Raw genomic sequence first — 27558 nt, forward strand, 5'->3', positions numbered from 1 at the left:
CCACAGCTGTATTTCATTGCCAGTAGTTTTGGTCTCCCAAAACTTTTCACCATGAGTTTTCAAGTAGAAAACCTTGTCTCATTTGAATTTCACTTGGTCATTTGTCTTTGCTTATTCTGATGGAGCTTTCAACTGTCATTCTAAAACAGACAAGCGCTGTTAAAAAGGCTTTGATCATCAAAGCTAAGTTCCTTTGATCAGCCCCCAAGTACTTGAGAGTTAATTACGAGTAATTTTTTTAACCTTTAGATATTAAATGTTTTCTATATATATATATATATATGTGTGTGTGTGTGTGTGTAATATAGATATAAAATTTGCCATTTTAACCATTTTTACATGTATAGTTCACTGGTATTAATTACATTCATAAGGTTGTGCAACCATCACTACTATTTATTTCCAAAAGTTTTTCATCACTGCAAACAAAAACTTTGTGTCCATTAAATAATAACTCGTCATTACCCCATCTCTGCAGCCTCCAATAAACTCTATTCTACTTTCTGTCTCTATGAATTTGCCTTTTCTAGATACTTTTTTTTAGATACTTAATGTAAGTAGAAGCATACATTACTTGTGGTTTTGAGTCTGGCTTATTTCACTTATCATAATGTTTTCAAGGTTCATCCTTGAAGCACATATCAGAATTTCACTCTTTTTTTATGGTGAATAATATTCCATTGTTTATTCATTCATCTCGTGAGGGACACTTAGATTGTTTCTCCCTTTTGGCTATTGTGAATAATGCACCCGTGAACACTGGCTTACAAGTATCTGAGTCTCTGTTTTCAGTTCTCTTGGATATATACTTAGGAGTGGAATTGCTCGTTCATAGTGGCAAATTTGGTAATATATTTAACTTTTGAGGAACCATCAGACCATTTTCCACTGGGGCTGTACTATTTTATATTCCCACCAGCGTTGGATGAGGATTGCAGTTTCTCTAGATCCTTGTCCTCACTTGTTATTTTTTTTTTTTTGATAACAGCCACCCTTCTGGTTGTGAAATGGCATCTCATTTTGGTTTTCATCTGCATTTATTGAGCATCTCTTCATGTGCTTATTGGCCATTTGTATATCTTTGAAGAAATGTCTATTCAAGTCTTTTGCCCATTTTTTATTTTGTGTTATTTGTCTTTTTTTTTTGAGTTGTGAGACATATATTCTGAATATTAAACCTTTATCAATTACATGATTTGCAAATACTTTCATTCTGTGGATTGTCTTCATTTTTCTTGATAATGTCCTTTGTTACTCAAAAGTTTTTAAATTTAACACACTCCAGTTTGTTTTGTCTTTCGTTGCTTATGCTTTTGGTGTCATATGTAAGAATCCATTCCCAAATGTAAAGTCAGGGCGATTTACCCTTATTTTTTTCCTATGACTTGTATGATTTTAAGTTTTACATTTAAGTTATTGATCGTTTTGAGTTCATTTTCACATGTGGTGTGAGGTTGGGGTCCAACTTCATTCTTGTTCATGTGGAAATCAAGTTGTCCCAGCAGCATTTGTTGAAGAGACTATTCTTTTCCATTGAATGGACTTTGCATCTTTGTTGAAAATCAGTTGGCTATAGATGTATGGATTTATTTCTGGACTCTCAGTTATATTCCATGCGTCTGTATGTTCTTATGCTAGTACCAAACTGTCTTGATTGCTGTAGCTTTATAGTAAGCCTGGAAATTGGGATATGTGTATTATAGCTTTTTTATTGCAGGATTTTAATTCTTCCTGAGGAAGCTGCTGTTGTGTTTGGGGTGGTTGGAGAGTTTGGAGTAATTTAATTCTATATTGATTAATATAATTCTATATTGATTAATAACTGGCCTTCTAGAATCAATTTGTTCAGTATTATAAGTATTGTTTTTCAAGCTAGGTAATAGTCATAAAACACCATATGGATAAAACTTAATTCTTCTGACATGACTTTTAAAAATATTGTTCTAATGACAAAAGTAAATCGCTAAAAATTTATTACACTGTACTGATAGATTACCTTAAGTCTCTAGGATATTCTTGAGACCTTACTTTAATAGGTTCTATATAGTATTGGTCTCTGCCTTTCTTTTTAGGGACATGCTTGGTTTTAGTGATTTATGAAGAATCTTAATTTTACCTCTTTGGAGAATGCCTCGTCTTTGACAGAGGAAAACCTGAACACCAGTCTTCTAAGGCTATACTGCCTATATTTCGATATCTCTTTGTCATTATTTGATTGTTTGTCTTCTAACTATTTGATGTTTTGAAGATAATGAAAATATACATTGTAGTGTTTTGTCGATTGATAAATCGTACATCATTCTACCATTAGATTGAGTGAGAAAATGATTTCATAATTTTGAATCTATTTAAAAATATAATTTTGGTTTTGGTTTGCTTTTGTTTCACAGAAAGCATATTCTGTGCTCATCAGAGTATTTAGCTTTGGTGGGGAAGTATTTTATTTTTAACCCCAGAGTTATAAGTGTATACTTGCATTGTTTTAAGTGCATCTGGAATGTCCGTTTTGGTCTTAATAAAAGATCAGAAATGTTCAAAGCTACCTCTACCTTTTCATAGTACTCTCCTGCCTACATTGAGGATTTATTGGGCAGGAAAGGTAAGATAAAGGAGTCTTTTCTTGCTTTGGCCAAGATCATTTCAGGAACAAGTAAAATTTTATGAAATCATAAATTTTAAATGAAATTGTTTCAAATTTTTTGTTTTAGGACAGTGGAGATTATCCACTTACCATGGCTGGTCCTCAGTGGAAGAAATTTAAATCCAGTTTTTGTGAATTCATTGGTGTATTAGTACGGCAATGTCAGTATAGTATCATATACGATGAGTACATGATGGATACAGTAATTTCACTTCTTACTGGACTGTCTGACTCACAAGTCAGAGCATTTCGACATACAAGCACCCTGGCAGGTTAGTATTTAGAAATATTTTCTGTGTATTGCTTTAGATAAAGATGAAAAAGATTCTCATTAAAAGACAATAAATAATGACTCAAAGTAATTTCATTTATAAAGTGACAACTAAGAGGAACCCTTCCCTCCCCCCATCTCCTTCACCCCGGTGATTTATTTGAAATGGAATGCTATTTTCTGTTTGGAGTCTAAAGGTGTACTATAGCTCAAGTATATGATGATTTCCTTGTGGGAAATCCACTTGATTACTGTGTCAGAGCAGGGGGAAAGAGGTGGCTGGGTATGCGTTGGGTTCTTGAAAGCTGTGTCATTATGGAGGTTGTTGACAGCAAACTTGGGGAGACTGTTGGGGTTTTGGCATCCAGTTTGGATATGTAACCTTGATGACCCTGTAGTTTGTCTTTAGTATGATGACCCCTACTGGATGATGTCTAGTCTTCTAATCACGCTGCAAAAAGTAGACTTTCTTTTAAATGTTTCTGCATAACTTTAGGCTGGGTTAGTTTTTTTTTTTTTTTTTGATCTTTAAATTTTAAGTGAAAAGTCACATTTTTGAGCCTCACATGATTAATTCTAGTGCAGTGATTTTTGGTGTTGATGAAATCTTTCATTTTTTCTTTCAATTTAAAGGTAAAATGCTGACACTCATTGAATATGTGTTTTTGGTTTGAGTTTGGAATAAATCAACTAGGCTTTAGTTGTTATTATTATGAGTTTATGATAAAGTATTTTGATTCCTTCAAAATTTTTTTGTTCTCTCTGGGGATTTTTTTTTCCTTTACAGTATTTTCCCATAGAAGTAAAGCTGTGATTAAAGATGTACTTCTTCTGTTAAGTCGTCTATGTTTCAAAATAAAATGCAGACTTTATAGATTTTATTTTTGTTTTTCGATTCAAAGTCACAAAATATGAATGTGGTCTTATTTTGTGAACTTAATTAAGGTAACGTTCAATGTCAAGACCTTGATGGTTAAAGTAAATTAAAGCATATAGCGTAAGGTGAATTCTTTTAAGTCAAGATGATAGACTGGCTGGTTTGCTGAGGATGGGTCATAGCTAGGAGCAGAAAATTGGGAAATGTCCCTTTAAGAGAGCCAGTAGCAACAAATTGAGATTTGTTTCATTTTGCCATGTTGTGGAATGCACGAAGTCTGAGAAATAGTCTGGAGTTAGCTAAAGAAAGGATAAAGTGACCAGGTCTTTCAGCTGATAAATACAGGCAACAGGCATCTTTTCTGTGGGGCCAAGAATTGAGTAACAGAAGGTAGTGGTCTGGAGGAAGTCTTAGAAAGCACTTTTTTGAGTGGCATTTCAACCCTGCACTTAAAATTAGCTTTTCAATTTCATCGTTGTCTTTATGGTGGTGGTGGTTGTTAGTTGACATAGAGTTAACCCTGACTCCTGGCAACCCCATGTGTGCAAAGTAGAACTGGTCCATAGCGTTTTCAAGGCTGTGACCTTTCAGGATCAGATCACCAGGCCTGTTTTCCAAGGTGCCTCTGAGTGGGTTTGAACCCGCAGCCTTTCTGCTAGTAGTCGAGCGTGTAACCATTTGCACTACCCAGGGACTAAAAATGAAAGGAAATACTGAAAAAAACTCTCCAATATTTTTACGTAGTGTAATTTGGTTACAAAGATAGCTAAATGACTTCCATCTTAACTAATTTACTTAGAAGGTGAATCATGGACCCTGAAAAAGATCATTGTAAGGGTCATATTATAGCATAGTGGGATTCGAGTAGGAAGTGTTGGAGTCAGATTACCTGGTTTGTAATCCTGGTTTAACTAACTGTGTAATCTGAGACAAGTTTCTTAATCTCCCTGACCTTCAGTTTCCTCATGAATGATGTGGGGATAATGCTTATCTTTGAGGACTGTTGTGAGGATTAAGAGATAATACATGAAAAGTACTAACATAGGTAACTGACATATGGTAAGTATCTAATACACATTGCTTGTTGTTTTATTATTATTGCTATCATTTATAGCAGCTGTCCTTTTCTTTTCTGTTAGAGCAGCCCATCTTGATGTTTTTAATTTCTCTTAATTTGGTCTTAAATTGTAAAATTTTGCATCTGTTAGACTAATTTAATCAACACTTTACCCTTTTGAAAATAGCTATGAAGTTGATGACAGCTTTGGTGAATGTGGCACTAAATCTTAGCATTAATATGGATAATACACAAAGACAATATGAGGCAGAACGGAATAAAATGATTGGGAAACGAGCCAATGAGAGGCTAGAACTCCTGCTACAAAAAAGGAAAGAGGTAAACTTTTATAGTGACTATTTTTACTGTTAATATATGACCACTAATTATGGTATAACTTTGTTATTTCGTTAGATTAAAAAAAATTGAAACATTTAAATTTACAATTTGAATTGCTTATGTGTCTAACTTAAAGTTGTTGAAAATCCATGCTAGTGATACCTTACATGTATATTTTCTATGTGCATGGACAAGTCGAAGGAGTATGTATTGGGCTTTAAGTAAGGAGACCCAGAGTGTAGTCTCAGCTGTGTGCTCCTGTGCCAGTCTATCAAGTTCTCTAAGCCTTAGTATTATTCATCTCTACTGTCAAAATCTCTCCTAACTGCCTCACTCAGCTTGTTGCCATGATAAAATGGGGGTTGTTTCTCTTAATGTGAAATGATGATGAAAAATAAAATATAAGCTATTTATGGCATCTAAGTCTGTTTTTTGTACAGCAGGCAAGACTTGGTTAACATTAATGACTGACCACCAAATTCAGCTTTGAGGAAAGCAATTTCTTTAGCCTTATGCTAAATACTGGAAACCCTTGTGGCGTAGTGGTTAAGTGCTACGGCCGCTAACCAAAGGGTCGGCAGTTCGAATCCGCCAGGCACTCCTTGGAAACCATGGGCCGGTTCTACTCTGTCCTATAGGGTCGCTATGAGTCGGAATTGACTCGACGGCCCTGGATTTGGTATGCTAAATATTAGTAACTAAATTCTCTTGATGTTGTATTTGTAATTGAAATTCCTTCTTCACTGGTGGTAAGCTGTTTTTCAATCTGATAATTGTGATGTTTATTTTTATTTCTAAATAGGCAAGTTCTGATGTTTCAAAAAAATTAATAATGTAGTTGAATTCAAATATTTGCATAGTAATCCGTAAACTGCTTACTTGATCTCTTAAATTTTTGTGGAGTGGGGACTATAATTTTAAATTAGGTATCTCTGAAATATTTAACAACTTTTTAAAATGCCCTGACTCAAAAAAAGCCAGAAAAACCTTGCCCATATATTTCTCATGCCTAATTTTCATATAATTACGCATGATTTTCATATATTTTGAAATGAAGAATTGATACTTTAGCCTCTTATGGACTTGATAAATTTCACCACATGATTTATTAGGTGAACATAAAGCATATCTTAGTTCTTGAAATTAAGACCTAATTCTTAGACATTAATGTAAGATTGTGAACTTAGACTGGATATAGGTAAAAGGATTTAGCATTGAAATTTGTGTACAAGTGCAAGATACTAATAATTCTACGTCATGGTTATATTTTTTAAACATATTCGAAAAGACAGCCTGTACCTTTGACTAATTTATCTTGATGATGAATATAAGAAGTGAATGTCCTTGTTAGTATCATTTGGAAGTACTAGGTTATATTTATAGGAAAAAAGGATTTCCAAAAGCTTAGAATATCATCTGAAAACTATTCTTATATTTTAAAAGAAATAATTTCCTTTTAATTCTGAATTCAAAACATATGTGAGTAGTTAAGGCAGTCAAGATTTGAAATGTTTACTTGATTATTTCAGGTCAGTCTTCTCAAAACAATTTAACAGGAAGATAATTTTTTTTTTACCAAATTATTTTACTCTAATCTTTTTTGTTCTTTGAACAACCACTAATTAACATAACTCTTTTTAGACTATAATGATCTAGATAATAAAATGCCTGGCTTTTTAATAAAAACATGCATGCTATATAATAAATAATATAGTAATAATAGAATGGTATACAGATTTTTTTAGAGTCCTTTATACAATGTAAATTAGTGATATTTAAGAAAAATTAATCTACCAACTGTACAGTAAAAGCCAAGTCACGTATTTCAGGTATCAAGGGACTTGAGCTACCCGATATACCAAAAAAAAAAAAACAACCCAGTGCCATTGAGTCGATTCCGACGCGTAGCAACCCTACAGGACAGGCTAGAACTGCCCTGTGGAGTTTCCAAAGGATCACCTGGCAGATTCAAACTGCCGACCCTTTGGTTAGCAGCCATAGCACTTAACCACTATGCCACCAGGGTTTCCACCTGATATACAACAGCTGTTAATTTTTCTGTGTGTTTTTTTTAATGTCTAGTACAATTAAAATTGGACGTAATCACCAAAACACTGAATAAACCATATTTGCTTCTAGATGTTCTTTTGGTTATCTTTCTTTACAATTGAAAAGAAATGGTGTATTATTCTTTTCAGCTTCAAGAAAATCAAGATGAAATAGAAAATATGATGAATGCTATATTTAAAGGAGTGTTTGTACATAGATATCGGTAAGTGACGGCAGTTTTTCTTTTCCTCATAAGTAGCGCCATGTAATTTTTGTTCTATTTGAAGTTTGAATATTTACTTCTTTGGGCAGTATAAACTAGTGAAAAGAGTTTTAGAGATAGACCTGTGTTAGAATCTAAGATCTGCCACTGATTGAGACACTCTGGACAAGTTATTTAACTGTTCTGAACTTGAGGTTTCCCATCTGAAAAATGGAGTAATGTGCTTGACTTGTAGCTGCCCAGCATTTGGAAGGTACTCCTGTTATTGAGTCAGCATACACACTACTTGACTCCTTACCTTCTTTGCTTCCATTTCCCCTGTCAGTGGGAAAATTTGAATAAAGTGAGATGTTTTCTTTTGTTATTTTGAAAGAGCAAGGGAAAGAAATAGGTCATTTTACCACTATTTACACTAACAGATTCTCTAAATGTAGCATTTTTATACAACTCTCATTTTCTCAACTCGGCTGTTAATCTCATCAGGGTAATACTTCCTTTGTAATGTCTCCTGTGTCCATTCTTTCCTTTTCACTTCTAGTGTTATCAATTCTTTAGTCCATTTTTTCATGATTTTATGCTTCGAGATCATTGTAGCTTTCCTAAAACATACTTGTATTATATTATCCCTCTGGTCAAAAACCTTCAATGACTCACCAGTGCCAGGTGATAGGATCAATTTAAAATAATTTAGCCTGGCACTCAGTGCCCAGCTGAGCTTGGCCTCACTATCATATATAAGTAATTCTTACCTCGAAAGTTTTCCTTTAGTCAGACTAGTGTGCCTGGTGTCTTCTGTACATACTGTGCTCCACAGGTGTGAGGAAAGGCTGGGTGGGATATGGCATGTTTTAAACCGTGGCAATGGGGTTTCTTTGTAGTTTTATTTAATTTTAAATGCTTACAGGGTGATAACTGTGCCATGTGAAATCGAGATTGTAAGATTTGGGGAGTTCAGGTCCATGCTTCAGTTACTAAATTTTAATCCCCAGCCCTGGTGGTGAAGTGGTTAAGAGCTCAGGCTGCTAACCAAAAGGTGGGCAGTTTGAACCCATCCGCTGCTCCTTGGAAACCCTATGGGATAGTTCTACTCTGTCCTATAGGGTTGCTATGGGTCAGAATCGACTTGACGGCACTCAACAACAACAGTAATACTTAAGGTAGTGGTATATTCATAGTAGGTATGAAGTATTTGGTATCTTTTTAATAAATTGTTAAGCCCTGTGGTATAGTGTGTTCATATGTGTAATTTTTCCTTTCTTGGTCCAGCGATGCAATAGCAGAGATCCGAGCTATTTGTATCGAAGAGATTGGTATTTGGATGAAAATGTATAGTGATGCCTTTCTTAATGACAGTTATTTAAAATATGTTGGTTGGACTATGCATGATAAGGTAAGATGTGCCCTACAGACTGCTTGTCTGTCTACATGTGGGGATAGCTGTATGTGGCTCTTCTTAATGAACTATCTGCATGTAGATATCCCCGGGGCTGCATTCCCAGAGGCCTCTCTCCTTGATTCTCATCCATGTGCTTTATGCAAACTTGGTCTATATCACATGAAGTCCTCTATATTTTGGGGCCTTAACATTTATTTGGATCATTTATTTGGTGGTTAGGAGGTATTTATTAGAGTAAGAAGAGCCCTTGCTGTGTTAACTACTGAGTGCTATACTTAAAAAATATTTCCTCAATTTTGATTCTCCCTTTTGATAAACATAGGTATCTTAGCCAGATTGTTATATAAACGCCTCTGATCTTCTTTTTGTTGTTGCTGTTAAACTATTTCCCTCTTAGCCTGCCTCTCTTCATTAACCTTGAAGTTCCTTGTATATATTCCTTACAAATATTCCTTTCTGTAAAGGAAAGGTTACTATAAAGTATACTATTAGCACCTTGCACAGTAGTTTTGCTCTGAACAAGTTTTCAAAAGATTACTGTTTTTACCTGTAAAAGTAGCAGTCCCAAAGGTATTTAGTCTTTAACTATATGTACCGATTCTCATTGTTGCATAAAGATGATGGTTTCTGAAGAAATGTTGTTGTGTAGAACATAGCGAAGATTTTAAAGTAGAAAATAATGTATACATATTGAATATTCAGGTTGAAAATATACAGTTTTAATTGTATTTTTCTTTTTTTTCCAGCAAGGTGAGGTAAGACTCAAATGTCTTACTGCTCTACAAGGGCTTTATTATAACAAAGAGCTTAATTCCAAACTGGAGCTTTTTACCAGTCGGTTCAAGGTTAGTCTTGTTTTAAGTATCTGAAAATGTGAATATATTTTTCTCTTGCCTTCTCTTTAAAAATATTTTTATCTTTTTGTCCTTAGGATAGAATTGTGTCCATGACTCTTGACAAAGAATATGATGTTGCAGTACAAGCAATAAAGTTACTCACTCTTGTTTTACAGTAAGTATTTGTTGCATATTATTAACATGTAAATATATAAGCGATGCATTAGAGTACCAGGTTAAAATTTATTTAAGTCTAAATTTTAATAGGTTAAATCATGGAATATACACTAGAAGTTTAATTTCTTCATGTATTGTTGGGAAAACACAGGAAAAGGAAACCATTTTGTGAAATTTCAACTGAGCTAAGCATTTATGTGTTCCCATTCTCTTGGTTGGTTTCTTTTCCATTTTAGTGTCTTTTAGATACTCTTGAAACAAAGTGAAACACTGAGTGTATTAAATAACATGCTCATTATATTTTGTCACGCTTCACAGAATGGACATTTACTAAAACTTATCTGTCATACTTCTCACAGAACCTCTAAAAATCTGAATATAAAATATGTACTACTGTGTTCATAGGGTTGCTATGAGTTGGAATTGATTTGACGGCAAGGGGTTTGTTTTATGTGTGGGTATGTTAATAGTGATGAAGTTTTTTTTTTTTGTATTCAACAAATATTTATCTGGTACCATCTCTGCAGCAAGTACTGCTGTGTAGTATATTGGGGTTCTCAACATCAAAACACCTAGAGAAAAACTACGAGAAACTTACCTAGTGTATATGAAAAAACTTTAATAAGATGTAACTAAAGGACAAAAAAGAAGGCTTAAATTAACGGGTAGATGCATTTTTTACTTTGGAAAACTTACTTAGGAAAACTCGTTATTTAAAGACTTATAATCTCCCGAAATGTGTATATTTAACAGAAACCAAATGATACCAAAAGATCTTTTTTGTATCATAGCATGCTAATTGTAACATTCATGTGGAAAATACATTGTATAAGAAAAGCCGGCAGAATACTGACAAACAGTAATGAATGAGTACTAGTCCAGTATGATTTTAAATTGTATTGTAAAACCATAGTAATTTTGAAATTTTAGCAATGGTCATGAGTAGACAAAGAGATCAGTGGAACAGAATAAAGAATACAGACAAACCCAGATGAATATAACAGTTCTACTCTGTCCTATAGGGTCGCTATGAGTTGGAATTGACTCGACGGCACTGGGGTGGTTAATATAGAATGAGAGTGGCATTTCGTATTATCAGGAAATAGAGTCAGTAAGTGGTTTTGTGACATCCAGATTCTTCTTGGGAGGAAAAATAAAATGGGGGAAAAAGAAAATTAGATCCCTATTTCGTTTCTTACTTACAACAAAGTAATTTCCAGATAGAGGAAATATTTAAATGTTAAAAAAGGAAATTGTAAAATTACTACATAGTTGAAAACTTGGGGAGGTTTAAAAAAATTTTTTTTTATATGTAATATGACTGGGCACGTTCTTTCTGAGCATGACATAAAACCTAGAATAGATCAAAGAAATTAATTTACATAAACTAAAAATGTCTATATGGAATAAAACACAAAAATACATTCAGAAAACAAATGACAATTGGCTAAAATATTTGCACTAAAGGGATTAATTTCTACAAGTCAGTAAAAAAAAAAAACAAAAACCAGAAACTCTGTGGGAAAATAGTCAAAAATTATGAGCCAGATTGTCGACAGAACTGGAAATGCAAATTTAAACATGAAAATGTGCTCAACTACACTTACATTGGAGACATGTATACATTTTTTTAAACTTACTTGGCAAAGATTTTTTAAAAAGTGTTTCATAATATCCTGTGTTGTTGAGGCTATACTCCCATTGCTAATGAGAGTTTTTCAGAGGAAAATTTGGCAATATCTGTCAAAATTTGAAATGCTCACATTCTCTGACACACTATTGCTTGTACTAGAATTTTGGAGACAACCTAGATGTTAACAGTAGAGGAAGAATTAAATTATTCTATAATAGTACCATATATGCATTATCTCACTTAATACTTGCAACAGCCCTGTGAGATGGTGACGGTCGTTATCTCTATTTACATGAAATGGACTACATTGGAGACATGACATAGAAGGTACTGATAATGGAAAATGCTTCCTAGAGTATGGTACATTTTTTGAGAATTCACTTAACTGGGGACATTTCGATGAGTCTGTTTAACTGTTACCTTAATTTTTAATTGGATTAAGATTATTATATACACGTGTTACAGAAATACTGAAACAACCCTGAAATAAGAAAGTAATACTTCTGTATGCTTTCCTCTCTCCTTCATAGTAAACTGTGGGCATCTTTCCTTCTAAATATTTTTATGAAGGGTAGTAGACATAGCCACTTTATGTGGACTCAGCAAAGCATGTACCTAATAATTGAAACTTTTCAGAAGCATTGCTTTTCAAAAAGTTAAAATGAGTGAGCTATTACAGATTTATAATACTTTACCTGATTTATTCAGCACACAGTTTTTCATTATAGGAAAGTATAAGTGGTTTTTACCAAAAATGATCCAGTATTATATATACAGTAATTTAAATAAAAATGTTTTAAAACCTCAATTGTATCTACATTTTAGTTTAGTGTCTCCCCCCCCCCCCCAAAAAAAAAATCGTAGTATTTCTTTGGACATCAGATTTCTGGATGCAAGCCCTGAACAGATTGGAAAACCAAAAAGTAAAAGGGTCAGAGCTGCTCAACCAAACATTTCATGTTCTTAGCATTTTCTCTCCAAGGGTGGTCCTGTTAATATACATAAAATACTAAAATCCTAGATGGTTTATCTCACAGTAGATTAAAAACATATTAGTAGAGAAAGGGCTGCCAGAGGCCAGGACCCTGAATGCAGCCATCAAGGGAAGGACTTAACAAGCTTTACCCTGGGGTGCTGTAGTTGATGGGCCTTATAATCACTGCGATTCACTAAGAAAATTTGGTTAGGTTTACTGTGTTCTTTTTAAAATAAGATAGGAAAATGAGTACTATGCTTTAGTAAGATTTTCCAGTGACAGATTGTGATTAGTTCTTTGACACTTAAATCATTATTATTTGGAAAATCTGCTTGCATTGCCTTTTATGGTGTTCAGTAAATGGCAGATGAAGTACTCTTGATCAGCGTTGAGATAATTGGGTGCATTAGTGTATTGTAAGGCAGAGATGTTGTCTCTGTCTTTAATATTACTATGAAATGTGTAAAGTGTTCTCTGTGATTATTAACTCTAAGCTCTTGACATACTATTGCTTCACTTTCTACATTAGCTTCCTTTATATTGAGTTAATTTCCGTTTAGCATCCATGTCACATTATTGCTTGTCTTCATCATATATATGTTTACGTTCAGTATTTACTCTAATTTTGTCTCCAATTTATCTTGAATCAATAAAGTACTCAGCTCTTTTGTTGCCAAGCTATTAATGACATAAAAATCAAAGAAGGTTTATTTCTGTTTAAAAAATTCTTTTAACACATTATAAAAATGTACTATTTTCTGATGTATGAGCTCGGATTTTTGCATTCTCACTATGCTTAGAATTGTGAGATTATTAAAAACTGGGCACTGCTCTTTTTTTTTTTTTTTAAAGGAGTAGTGAAGAAGTTCTTACTGCAGAAGATTGTGAAAATGTCTATCATCTGGTTTATTCAGCTCACCGGCCAGTAGCAGTAGCAGCTGGAGAATTTCTCTACAAAAAGTAAATCTGTTTTTCTCTTACTCATTTTCTAAAGTATATTGTTACAACAGTAATTTATTTGTACATTTGACTACATATATGTGAAACTTATTTTTAAAAATTTATGCAGTACTGGTCAAAGCGGTGTTTCCACATTTTGTATTTCCTAAGTATAGGTTTTCCCTGTCCAATTTTTTTTATTTATCTAAGTTTCTAAGTTAAATCTTTGAAGGTAATTGTACCTCTGTATTGTAATGAATGTTTTAAAAGGTATTTAACTACATCATAGGATTAAGACTGCTCTCTTCCTAAATTTTCCCTCTTCAATTTTCAAATATTGTGTATACTACAGTATTTAGTCTTAGGTCTGTTTTTGCTTTATTTTTAGAAAATATTAAAATTTCTCCAAGTACTTAATATAGTATAAGAAGCCCAAGATTCCTGTACTCTGTTTTCATGATGCTAGTTAACATCTCAGATCAAGTGTTATGGGTAGCAGTGTGAATATATGATAATAGAAAACATTCAGCAAATGCTATGTAATGACTTTTAAAAAGACAGTTTGAAACTACATGGACTAAACTGTATTTCCATAAGATTATATTAAAATTTTCATTTGGGGAGAAGTAGTTACTAGAATGAGTAGGTGATATAAAACACTCGTACTGCAGTTTTCTGATCATTGTTATAGTATTACTAAATCTCTTATTTTTGAGAAAAAAGAGCCATGATATCCATAGAAAGAGGCCAGTGTAAGCTTAGAGTTTCAGATGCCAATATAAGAAGGAAAAGATACATTCAGGTTTAAAGAAAAAAAAAATATGCCATGGGTTTATGTGTATAAATGATAGAGGTTAGTTACTTTTATTAGAGGAAACAGTTGCAAAAAAAATGCAATAAGGTTTCTAAAAAGAAATAACTTAAAACTCAGTACAGTTAATGTGAATTCAGTTGAGGAGACTGAGAAGTACTCTCAAGTATGAAATCAAAAGGATTTATGGCAATTATATGCTTGATTGTATAATGTTGGACAGTATCATAGGTACCTATATTTGCAGCTTCTCTTAACTCCTTTTTTAGATGCTTAAATAGAGAATCCAGGCAGTTGTGTTTTTAACTGGGGGATAACTTTTTTTGTTTTTAAAAAAGTACATGTTTTGCTTTGATAATAGGCTCTTCAGTCGCAGAGATCCGGAGGACGATGGAGTGATGAAAAGAAGGGGAAGACAAGGCCCAAATGCAAACCTTGTTAAGACATTGGTTTTTTTCTTTCTGGAAAGTGAGGTTAGTCAACGTTGTTTATTTTATACTTATGCTCGAAAAATTTTAGAGAAGGGGTCAAAATGATGTACATCTTAAAAGTCTCCACGTAATGCAGTGAGTGTGGAATAAGATGGAGATCTACCCATTCCACAGAAAGGAATTTTAAGTGCTTTCTGCTTTTAGTAAGATGTTCAAATTAAAAGATGTCAGACTTCAGTATTACCTGCTATTGTTACAGATATGGTTTTAGATTTAACATCAGCTCTTTGACATCTCCCTCAAGTTGAAAATCTACATTTTTTGTGTTCATACTATGTATTATTTAATCAATGTTAGAGCCTTTTAAGTTAATTTTCTGATTGGATGTTGCTAGTATATGTAGCCAAAAAAAAAAAAAATCAGTATAGCTTATAAATATACATTTTTTTTGCTATATTGACTTTGTATCCTGCAATTTTGTTAAATTCACTTATTTTTTGTAATTTTTAAAAAGATTCTTTAGGATTTTTTTCTAATACACAAACAGGACATTTGCAAATAAAGATAATCTTATTCCTTCCTTTCTATCATTTATGCCATTTTTTTCTTGCCTTATTGAACTGCCTAGGACCTCCACCAGAGTGTTGACTAGATTGTAGGGAAAAGCATCCAGTATTTCAACATTTAAGTATGCTGTTAGCTGTAGATGTTGTATAGATTATTATCACATTGAGGATATTCCCTTCTATTGCTGAAAGGTTTGATCATGAGTAGATATTTCATTTTGTCCAGTGGTTTTTCTGTATCTCTTGGGATGATTTTTATCTTTTATCATGTTAATGAGTTGAATTATGTTGATTGATTTTTTTTTTTCCCCCTGAACGTTGAACCAGCCTTGCAGGATAAACCCTACATGGTAATGAGCTGTTGTCCTTTTTATATATTTCTAGATTCAATTTGCCAATGTTTTTGAGGATTTTCCCTCTACATTCATGAAGAATATTGGTGTATAGTTTTCCTTATTTGTAATATCTTTGACAAACTTTGGTTATCATGGTTACACTAAATTCCCAGAATGAAGAAAAATTATTTGCCTTATATTGAACTGACAAGTGAAATACACAGTTAATTTAATCAATCACCACTTCCCTGCTGTTAAAATAAATTTGTAGTATGTTTTAGAATTGAGTGGTTAACTGAAAATAGGTAAAGCTTACGCAGATCATATGTATATGATCTTATAAAAAAATAATTTTCATGTTAATGTTTTAATGATTATTGTGTGGAATGTTTTGTGATACTACCTAACAAGGTTTACTTAAACACAGTTAAGACAGTTTCTCCTCTATATTCCTTAGTCCTTCCTTCCACTTGAAAGTTTGTACGTGGCACCAACAAAGCTTCCATTCTTTTGAGTTAAGGCTAGTACGCAGTTTGTCTAAGAGCAATATTGCTCTTTTTTAATTTTAGTTACATGAGCATGCAGCATACCTTGTGGATAGCATGTGGGACTGTGCTACCGAGCTGCTGAAAGACTGGGAATGTATGAATAGCTTGCTGCTGGAAGAGCCCCTTAGTGGAGAGGAAGGTAAGGACATTTAATTATGGCATTTTTGTTGTTAAAATGTCTTATATAATTTTGTTTTCAGAAACATGAAACGTACAATTGCTCTCAACATTCTCTAATTTTTTTTGTATCTAGGTATGCTTTCTTTGCTCTAATGCGTGGAACAGTGGTGAATAGATTTGGAATGCTGAGGGGTTTAGGAAAGTTTAACCTTTCTGTGATACAATAATGGGATTGTTTTCAGTACATTAGGCCAGATTCTATTCACAGGCAGAAGAAACTTATGTAATAATTACAAGTGGCATAGAGGGAGAAAAAATGGGTTAACTCTTTGTGTTTTTCCCCCCAGCATTAACAGACAGACAAGAGAGTGCTCTCATTGAAATAATGCTTTGTACCATTAGACAAGCAGCTGAATGTCATCCTCCCGTGGGAAGGGGGACAGGAAAAAGGGTATGCCAATGTATTTTCAGTATTGTAAAGTGTATTTCTCCTTTTTCAATATTCTTTAAAAAAAATCGTTTTTTTGAATCATATATTTAATTTTTCAGATGACCTTTGCTTATAAATATGTTAGAACTAAACTTTAAGGCATTAGCTTTTTACTCTACCCAATTTGAGATATTTTAAACTTAGTTAGATACTTTGCTAGTTAATGCAGGCAATACACTGATCAACGGTCTTTTCCTTAAAGACTGAATTTAGTGCACCCTTTTAGAATGCTGCATTTGGCTCTTTTGCTTAATTTATAGATTTGTCTTCTTTTAATACAAAATGACAAATAAAACTAGATATAATTATTCATTAAAACAGGGAAATTCATGTTTCCTAGAATCAGATTTTTATGATATTATTCCAAAGATGGCATTTTACACCAACAATTTCATAAGCTTTCAAACTTTACCATGACAGTAAGAAATACGTTTTTGTATTGTGGCTTACCACAAACCTATGTATGTATTTTTGAGTAACAAACAGTACTGAAACTTACAGTGTGCAATGCATTCTATTTTATTTCTTTTTGCCTCATTTTTCACTTGCTAGTGGCAACTTATTACATTGAATTCATTACTCGTAGGCCGTGGCCCACAGCTTAGAGTAGGCTGAAATGCTGTTCAATTCCATTATTATATAAGATCCTAAACTACGTTTCCTGTTCCTAACTGCTTCTCCTTCTATCCATACCTAGAGTTGGTCAGTCTAATTCTTCATTGATTGGTCCTCTACAGCTATTGAAAGTTTTTTTATTTTAGTATTTTAGTAATGTGCACATTATTCTCTTTGGTGTCTGTTTTGGGGTTACAGTTTTATAGTAGAAATTTTTGTATCATTTTAAAAATAGTTTATTACTTATTTTATATGTTGTCACTATAACTGGAGCACTTAACAGTGTTAATGGGCTTAATAAACATTTATAAACGTCTTTGTGTTACTTTAGGTGCTGACAGCGAAGGAGAAGAAGACCCAGTTAGATGACAGGACAAAAATCACTGAACTTTTTGCTGTGGCCCTTCCTCAGTTATTAGCAAAAGTAAGTTTGTTTCACTATCATAGTGTTGTTAAAAAAAACTTCAGGTTTTATTTGATATTCCACACAGAAAATTATCATAATGTTTATATGCCATCATTGTGATATTTTTGACATGCTCTTTTTTTTTTCCCAAAGTACTCTGTAGATGCAGAAAAGGTGACTAACTTGTTACAGTTGCCTCAGTACTTTGATTTGGAAATATATACCACTGGACGATTAGAAAAGGTGAGATGTTTTCTGTGTATTAAAAAATCCTGAAGAAAAATTGTTTGCTTGGTTCATCCCATCATACTGTGTGAAATACAATTTTGTAATTTCTTAATGTGAAAGGACACCTATTTCTTATGGTTTTTATATTTTAGATCAGTTGGATTTAGAGCATGGTGCTAATGAGGCTTCCTCCCATTACTTCATGTCCACAGCCATACCCTTATTCTAGCCATAAGTGATTATGTACCCATGAGAATTTGTGGAGTTTGATGGTGGGTCACTGGATAATAACAGTTACATAAAATGGAGCTAATATTCTTTGAGCACGATTCCTAGGAACTGTTATAAGTTCTTTACATATATTAACACCGTATATTTTCATCATAGCCCTAGGAATTAGTTATTATTCCTCTTAAAGTTGAGGAAATAAGTATGGGTAGATCAATGTATTTATTTACTCTGACTAGAAAAGCACCTTAAAATATATGTCCTACTGGTTGGAGACACGACTTATCTGTCAGTTTGTCATACTGTAGTGGCTTGTGTGTTGCTGTGATGCTGGAAGCTATGCCGCAGGTATTTCAAATACAGCAGGGTCACCCATGGTGGGCAGGTTTCAGTCAAGCTACCAGACTAAGACAGACTGGGAAGAAAGAGTTGGCGATCGACTTCTGGAAAAATTGGCCAGTGAAAACCTATGGATAGCAGCAGAACATTGTCTGATATAATGCTGCAAGGTGAACCCCTCAGGTTGGAAGGCACTCAAAATAAGATTGGGGAATAGCTGCCTCCTTAAAGTAGAGTTGACCTTAATCGTGTGGGTGGGTTAAAACTTTCGGGACCTTCATTTGGTGATCTGGCACAACTATAAATGGAAAGAAACAGTTGCAAACATCCATTAATAATGTGGAAAATAAGAAGTTCCAAGGATGGGAAAATGTAAAGTTGTCAGAAATGAAATGGAATGCTTGAAGATCAATGTACTAGGTATTGGTGAGCTGAAATGGAGTGGTATTGGCCATTTTGAATCAGACAGTCATATGGTCTACTCTGCCAGGAATGACAAAGAAGAATGGGGTTGAATTCATTGTGAAAAGAACAAAATCTATCCAGAAATACAATGCTGCCAGTGATAGGGTAGTGTCCATATGCCTACAAGGAAGACCAGTTAATACAACTATTCAAATTTACACACTAACCACTAATGCCAAAGATGAAGAAATTGAAGATTTTTTACCAACTTTCGCAGTCTGAAATTGATGAAATATGCAATCAAGATGCATTGATAATTGATGGTTGGAACCGAAAGTTGGAAACAAAGAAGGATCAGTAGTTAGAAAATATGGTCTTGGAGATAGAAGTTACGTAAGGGAGATCGAATGATAGAATTTTGCAAGACCAGTGTCTTATTTATTGAAAATAGCCTTTTTTAAATAACACAAACTGTGGCTTATTACACCTGGACCTCACTGGATGGAATAAAGAAGGAATCAAATTGACTACATCTATGGAAAAGATGATGGAAAAGCACTCGATATCGTCAGAACAAGGCCAGGGGTCTACTGTGGAACAGGGAATTTATCATATGCACGTTCAGCTTTAAGCTGAAAATTAAAACAATTCCACGAGTGCCGAAGTACAGCCTTGAGTATATACCACCTGAATTCAGAGACCATCTCAAGAATAGATTTGACACATTGAACACTAAAGACTGAAAACCAGACGAGTTGTGGAATGACATCAAGGACATCATCTATGAAGAAACCAAAAAGTCATTAAAAAGACGAGAAAAAAGAAAAGACCAAGATAGTTGTCAGAGGAGACTCTGAAACTTGCTCATGAAAGTCAAACAGCTAAAGCAAAAGGAAGAATCGATGAAGTAAAAGATCTGAGCAGAAAATTTCAAAGGGTAGCCTCACGAAGACAAAGTACAGTATCGTAACGACATGTGCAAAGACCTGGAGTTAGAAAACCAAAAGGGAAGAACACGCTCAGCATTTCTCAAGCTGAAAGAACTGGAAGAAGAAATTCAAGCTTCAAGTTGTAATACTGAAGGATTCTATGGGCAAGAAAGTGAATGATACAGGAGGCATCAAAAGAAGATGGAAGGAATACACAGTCACTGTACCGAAAAGAATTGGTCAGTGTTCAACCATTTCAGGAGGTAGCATATGATCAAGAACCAATGGTACTGAAGGAAGAAGTCCAAGCTGCACTGAAGACGTTGGTGAAAAACAAGGCTTCAAGAATTGACAGAATATCATCAATCGAGATGTTTCAACAAATGGATGCAGGGCTGGAAGTGCTCACTCATCTATGCCAAGAAATTTGAAAGACAGCTACCTGGTCAACTGACAGGAAGTGATCCATATTTGTGCCCATTCCAAAGAAAGGTGATCCCACAGAATGCAGAAATTGTCGAAAAATATCATTAATATCACATGCAAGTAAAATTTTGCTGAAGATAATTAAAAAATGGTTGCAGCAGTACATCAACAGGGAACTGCCAGAAAGGCAAGCCAGAATCAGAAGAGGATGTGGAACCAGGGATATCATGGCTGATGTCAGATGGATCTTGGCTAAAAGCAGGGAATACCAGGAAGATGTTTGCCTGTGTTTTATTGACTATGCAAAGGCATTCGACTGTGTGGATCATATCAAATTACGGGTGTCATTGCAAAGTATGAGAATTCCAGAATACTTAACTGTGGCCATGCCGAACCTATACATAGACCAAGAGGAAGTTGTTTGAATAAAACAAGCATGGTTTAAAATTGGAGGTGTGTGTCAGGGTTGTATCCTTTCACCATACTTACTCAACCTGTATGCTGAGCAAATAATCCGAGAAGCTGGACTATATGAAGAAGAACGGGGCATCAGGATTGAAGGAAGACTCATTAACAATCTGCGATAAGCAGTTCATACAACCTTGGTTGCCAAAAGCAAAGAGGACTTGAAGCACTTACTAATGAAGATAAAAAACTGCAGCCTTCACTACGGATTATATCTCAACATAAAGAAGACAAAAATCCTCACAACTGGACCAATAAAAGAATGAAGTTTCAAGGATTTCATTTTATTTGGATCCACAGTGAACACCCACGTAAACAGCAGTCAGGAAATCAAATGACGTATTGTATTGGGCAGATCTGCTGCAAAAGATCTCTTTAAAGTGTTAAAAAGGAAAGGTGTTACTTTAAGGACCGAGGTGCACCTGACCCAAGCCATGGTGTTCTCAGTCTCCTCATACACATGCGAAAGCTAGACAATGAATAAGGAAGACCGAAGCAGAATTTATATCTTTGAATTATGGTGTTGGCGAGGAATACTGAATATACCATGGACTGCCAGAAGAAGGCACAGATGTGTCTTCAAAGAAGTACAGTCAAAATGCTTCTTTGAATTGAGGATGGTGAGCCTTCATCTCAACTACTTTGGATGTGTTATCAAGAGGGACCAGGCCCTGGAGAAGAAAACCGTGGTTGGCAAAGTAGACTGTCAGTGAAAAAGAGGAAGAGCCTCAACAAGGTGGATTGACACGGTGGCTGCAATAATGGGTTCAAACACAGCCACAATTGTGAAGATGTCACAGGACTGGTCAGTGTTTCATTCTGTTGTACATAGGGTCCCTATGAGTTGGAACTGACTCAAGGAACCTAACAACAGCTGGTCTTAAAGTTACTTCATCTGAAGCATTTCCCTGTAAGCCTATTGTACTTACCTTATTTGTAATGATAAATTTTGATTTTTCAGCATTTGGATGCCTTATTGCGACAGATTCGGAATATAGTAGAGAAGCACACAGATACAGATGTTTTGGAAGCATGTTCTAAAACTTATCATGCACTGTGTAATGAAGAGTTCACAATCTTCAACAGAGTAGATATTTCCAGAAGTCAACTGATAGATGAATTGGCAGATAAATTTAACAGACTTCTTGAAGATTTTCTGCAAGAGGTACGCATTAAAAGTTTCTTTTTTTGAGTTGTGCCCCTCCCTTTTAGTAACCTAATTTGTCAACCAAGTTTTAGTCATGATGATAGTCCCTAGCAGTATGTTGAAAAGATGTTCAGGCTTTTCATGCTGTGACTCATCTTGCTACTATTACTCCTTCACCAAAATAGAAAGGTGGTAGGATTGTGTGACTTGGAGAAGGTGAAAGCAAAACTAACATCTTTCCTGGTTTTGGAAAATAAAATCATTGAAAGAAATGATCTGAGAAATTACCTGGTATCAGTTGAGTAAGGGGCTATTAGGGAATAGGATGTTAATAGAACAGGAAAGCAGAGCTGGACTGTGGCCATGTAGCCTCAAAAAGTAGGGTTTTTCTTTCTTTTTTTCTTACAATGTTTTGGCAGTGTTGGTGAGGAAAATGCCATTGTGACCTTTGGTGTTATAAAGCCTTGAAAATTTGCCATTATAGCTGTTGTTGCTTTTGGTATTTCATGCATTGTACTATTCCAGAAGACTCATTTACTACATGACACTATGTCATACTAGTTTTTTTTTTTTAAACTGTTATTGTTGTATGTTCTGGAAATATATTTTAATAAATGGGTCATAATTTTCAATCATTTTTGGAGTAACATTATTCCACACTAATTATAGTTAGTGAAAATATATTGATGTAGAATTATTAGATTCTTAGTTAAAAATTTTAATTACTTTGCTTTTGGATGAATATGACTGTGTGAGTAGGACAAGTTCATTTAAAATTAAATAATAATTGATTAATTAAATTCAGTTACTTTGTGGAAAAATTAGATTTTAAAAACAAGTGTTGTTTGAGAGACCTGGAGTTCAGTATACTAAATTCAGTAGTGTAAAATTTTGAAAAACCTAGGTTACCCTCACTGGGAAAGTATTTTAACAAATAATGACACCCAGGAAAGACAAGCACATCTAGTCTTTATTCAGAGATTTTTTCCCCCCACTTACTTGTGATTGGTCTTATATAGAGTCACTATGAGTTGGAATCCACTTGACAGCAGTTGAATATACCAGTGTGTGTGTATATATATATTCAATATACTATGTTCAACTGTGATGTATCTTTCTCAGTAGCAGCATATTTAGTGTACATACGTTTGTCTTTCTATTTTTCTTGTTTGGGTATAAGTGTGATAACAGCTCTGTGTTGACCCCTTATCCCAGCTCTTGTGCCTTAAATTTGGTCAGATCATGGCATTGAATGACAAGGTTAATTTGTGGTTTAAATACTAGGTTACTGATCTTTCAGGGTGGCATCACCGTTTTGACACCCTGGAATTCTTCATTTTGGCGGTTAATAATGTTTAATATCATATAATTATATTTTAATAGGGTGAAGAGCCTGATGAAGATGATGCATACCAGGTATTATCAACTTTGAAGAGGATCACTGCTTTTCATAAGTAAGTGTGTAATTTTTAAGTTTCTGATTTCTAAAACCATAGTAAAATCAACAGGTATTTTGTGGGATATGTTATGAGAAATCTTGTGCTTATAGATTTGTGTTGCAGATTTCTTATAATTTTAAGAAGAAAGTACTTGGTGTATAATATTTTGAATTGGGGATTTACTGAGAAATTACTGTTTAACATACTTTTTTTTATTTAGAAAAAAAAAGACCTTTTGTTGTTGTCGAGGGACATGTTAAAAAGTTACTATATATTTACTTGAACAGCATTTTGTTAACACTCAAATCCAAAACAACTATGATGAAGTTTAGGTTTTTAATATAACTTAATTCTTTTTTACAGTGCCCACGATCTTTCAAAATGGGATTTATTTGCTTGTAATTACAAACTATTGAAAACCGGAATTGAAAATGGAGACATGCCTGAGCAGGTATTTATTTAATTTATAATTTGCATATTTAACTTTGCAAAAGAAAATTTGTGGGTTTTTAATTGTATTCTCTTGTTTTTTTTTTTTTTAAACAGATTGTTATTCATGCACTGCAGTGTACTCACTATGTAATCCTTTGGCAGTTGGCAAAGATAACTGAAAGCAGCTCCACAAAGGTTTGTGGTGGTTCACTGGTGTTTTTATTAAATTAGATATCATTAACTTTTCAGCAAATGTGCAACAAATTTCTGCTTATTTTTAATCTACTCTTTATGAACATGTATATACTTTTTTAAAATAGTCTGATTGTCGTTTGATGTGTATTCAGTGAAAGAAAATATGGTTTGTTTTAAGTAGTATGATTTTAAATTAAAAGCTGCTGTGTTCGTATTCGAAGGTTGTGTAATATATATGGCTTTTCATATTATTGGCAAGACTATTGAGTACAGATAGAAGGATAGCCTTTGTGAATCATGACCAAGAGTCTTTAAAACAAAAACCCATCTATTAGATTCCATCAATTGACGAAAGCAAGCCTGTTGCCCCAGATCTTCTTAGGTCGTTATTGTTTGGGATTATCTTGTTCGTATTGAAGATTTCTTAAGTGACGTTCCAAATTCATGATAAATCATTTCCTAATTCAGTATAATATTCCAGGTACTAGATCATAGAACTTTGAAAACTTGATCCATAACGGTAATCCCTGATGTCTTTAGTAATTGAACTAAACAGCCCTTCCTTATACATTTGTAAATTGGAAGCTTAAACTTTGTACTTTGTAGTTAGAGATGCTGTTTTAAAATGTTCTTTGGGTGCATTTTTATAAACATTAAGTAATTTCTGGGAGTTACAGGATTAGTTGCTCCACGGTATTTTCCTTAGAAAAGGGTCCTTACAATAATGTTTGTTTTGCATAGATCCTCAGAAATATTTTAAAGGCTTAGAATTTCTGTGTTATATCCACAAATGGATTTTTTTTCCCTTGACGAGTCAATGTGTCATTGTATTAAGTAGTAGGCTTTTTCTCAGATACCGAAGAAGTTTATTTTACTAAATATCAAACTTGTAGTAGTAACCATGACATTAGTGTATATGATTGCTCACCTATGTTTTGGAAACATTGAGTTAAAAATTAAAACGGGAAAAAAGTTATATTTGTAATGATGGGAAATGGATAAAAAGTGAATGTTAGAGAATAAAAAATATCAATGGTGAAGCTTGATTGAGATTTCTTCACCAAATGGGATCTCCATGTTAAACCTGTTACTAATATATCAACTTGAGTGTTACATACCAAATATGTACTGATATTATATCAATTGACGTGCAGTATCAGAAGATGAGCCATAGGTTGTACCTCAAATAAATTAATGTGGTTAATCTTTATTGATAATTAAGCAGATTGATCTGTTAATTTCTATTTTAAATTAACTGGTAAATATTTAGAAATAGAGAACAAAAACAGTAACATTAATTTTTTTAGTGTAAGTTTAAGAGACATTTTACTGATTTTTAAATTGGAACAAGTAATACCCCAAACTGATTTTTTGTATGTTGTTGAGTTTTTAAATAGTATAACCAATATCTTACAAATAAGAAATGGAAAATGCTGCCCCTTCTTTACTAACCATTCTCTTCCATTCATGGTGAACTGGTTACCCTTCAAATTATAAAGTCAGTATAAAACATAAATCTTTAAGCATTTTGGGCCAGCAGCTTTATTAAAGGTACCCATTTATAGTCATAAAAGTGTTCTCTTTCTGAAGGATCCAGTGCACTGAGGCTATTACCCATTACCATACCTGAAATTTTTAAGACTACAATTTGGTGAGATTTGTTAAAAAACATGGTCTAAAATTTTTCATGTTTAAAAAAAAATTGTAAATCATAAAGAAGAAATTTAATCTAGGAAATGAGCAGACGTAATATAATGAAATATATGACAAGGTTTTTATGTACTTTGAACATTGTAAAGAATAATGATTTTTTAATACCATATTTTAAACCTTCCATGTTAAATTTTTTCAAGGAGGATTTGCTGCGTTTAAAGAAACAAATGAGAGTATTTTGTCAGATATGTCAGCATTACCTGACTAACGTGAATACTACTGTTAAGGAGCAGGTTAGTAATTACTGTAAATATTTTTTGTAAGCAACCCTTATAAATCTGAACTAATATAGAAGGTATAATACTAAGATTGAACAAAGTAGAAGTATATTGTATCTACCAATGTATATATCATGCTCAAAAAATAGATTAATACGTAGGGCTTGCACATAATGTAATTGATTTGTGAATATCATTACGGAGCTTATAATTAGCACCATATGTAACCCATGTGTTGTAGGTATCCTGTAGTGTTGTTTCTTAATGGCACACTAGGTAAAGAGACCCATTTAAAACAAACGAGGTGTATAAAATTAACAAAAGTTATTACTTCTGAAAGCAACAAGAATGTCCCAGATAAAAAAGGACAATGAGGTTTTGCCATCTCTGAAAATATTATCAGATGTTGACATTCCTGCCACTGCTGCCACCTGTCTTGATTAAATGAGTTATTTTTCCTTGTATGAAGTAAGAATTTTTAATCATTTACCTACCTTCAAAGTTTTACCATTCCACCCCATATACCATCATGATTCTATTACTGTTAACCTCCTCATTCTGGAAATAGATTGTTTCCTTGTGTAATAAATAGGTAGTTTTCCCATTTATTAAATGAAGCTCTGTTCCTGGAACTAAGATCCTCTTCTGTTCTAATTCCCTCATTTAGAAGAATAAGGTTTATTCAACTCATGTTTTTAAAAACCTATGGGGAACGTGTTTTGATAAGCATTATTTTCTAAGAAACATTAATATGGTATAGTCAAAATACGTATGGTGATTTCAAAAGTTCTTTGACCATTCCATTGGCTCAACCTCAATAGTCACCTGGAGTGCTATTTGTGATAGCTTGTGGCATGTTGGGTGCTGTTCATTTTATAGTGCATTGTATTTTCAAAATCACGAAGAAAGTTGTTCAGATATAGCTAACTGTTATCATTTATCTTTATTTTATTTTAAAATATCAAGACTAATTTTAACAAAATGTATTTGACCTTTCGTAGTTATAATTTTACTTTTAGTGCCAAACTGTTAGTCTCCTTCCCCTTCCTCATTTCCAACACCCTCTCATACATACGTGTTTGTGTACATATAAATTAGAAGATATTAAATGGCCAAGATAAGATCCAGTTACTGAATTTTATGCCTTCCTTACAGAAGTATGAAGTATATTGCTATAAGTATTATTGCTGAATTATTTCCAGTTTGAAGTATATAGTGTTGGCACTGTGGCAGTCAAGGATGTGGGACTTGAATTTCAGTCTCTGCAATTCAGATGAAAGCGACAAGGTTTCCGAAGGTAGTAAATGGAGTTTAGGATTACACTTCCTGTAATGTTTTATGAGGAAGAATGCGTAGATGTAAACCTAGGACACGAAATATTATTTGATATATTTGTATATGCCACCAGCATTTTCAGCTTAATATTACGTATCCTTTACAGTGTCAACACATAATTTCTTACCGATTACCTTGGGTAACCTCTTATATAATCTGCCGTTCGGGCTTTGAAGATTGTTTAGTCATTAAACAGCCTGCATGTCAGTCTTCCTAATGGCTTCCAAGAATATGTCCTGGTCAACCCACTTGACCTGCTGGTTTACCTAATTAAACATCACCATACTTGTCATCTTACACCCTCAGTGTGTATATTGCAAAAG

At 33.7% G+C, this 27558-nt stretch overlaps 1 protein-coding gene across 5 annotated transcripts in view; it reads left to right on the forward strand.

The window, feature by feature from the left end:
* Positions 1-27558, forward strand: part of STAG2 (STAG2 cohesin complex component) — a 131687-nt gene that overhangs the window by 77177 nt on the left and 26952 nt on the right. For all 5 annotated transcript variants that reach the window (XM_064277557.1, XM_003414759.4, XM_003414760.4 and 2 more), the window contains 17 exons: positions 2709-2913; positions 5034-5185; positions 7384-7457; positions 8724-8847; positions 9600-9698; positions 9785-9864; positions 13328-13435; positions 14587-14698; positions 16127-16244; positions 16573-16676; positions 17662-17754; positions 17890-17979; positions 21718-21921; positions 23287-23357; positions 23706-23793; positions 23889-23969; positions 25823-25915. In XM_064277557.1, the coding sequence (XP_064133627.1) occupies positions 2709-2913; positions 5034-5185; positions 7384-7457; positions 8724-8847; positions 9600-9698; positions 9785-9864; positions 13328-13435; positions 14587-14698; positions 16127-16244; positions 16573-16676; positions 17662-17754; positions 17890-17979; positions 21718-21921; positions 23287-23357; positions 23706-23793; positions 23889-23969; positions 25823-25915 (1896 nt within the window). The remainder of the gene's footprint in view (positions 1-2708; positions 2914-5033; positions 5186-7383; positions 7458-8723; positions 8848-9599; positions 9699-9784; positions 9865-13327; positions 13436-14586; positions 14699-16126; positions 16245-16572; positions 16677-17661; positions 17755-17889; positions 17980-21717; positions 21922-23286; positions 23358-23705; positions 23794-23888; positions 23970-25822; positions 25916-27558) is intronic.

Source organism: Loxodonta africana, chromosome X (assembly GCF_030014295.1).
Source record: "Loxodonta africana isolate mLoxAfr1 chromosome X, mLoxAfr1.hap2, whole genome shotgun sequence".
Classification (NCBI taxonomy): Eukaryota; Metazoa; Chordata; class Mammalia; order Proboscidea; family Elephantidae; genus Loxodonta; species Loxodonta africana.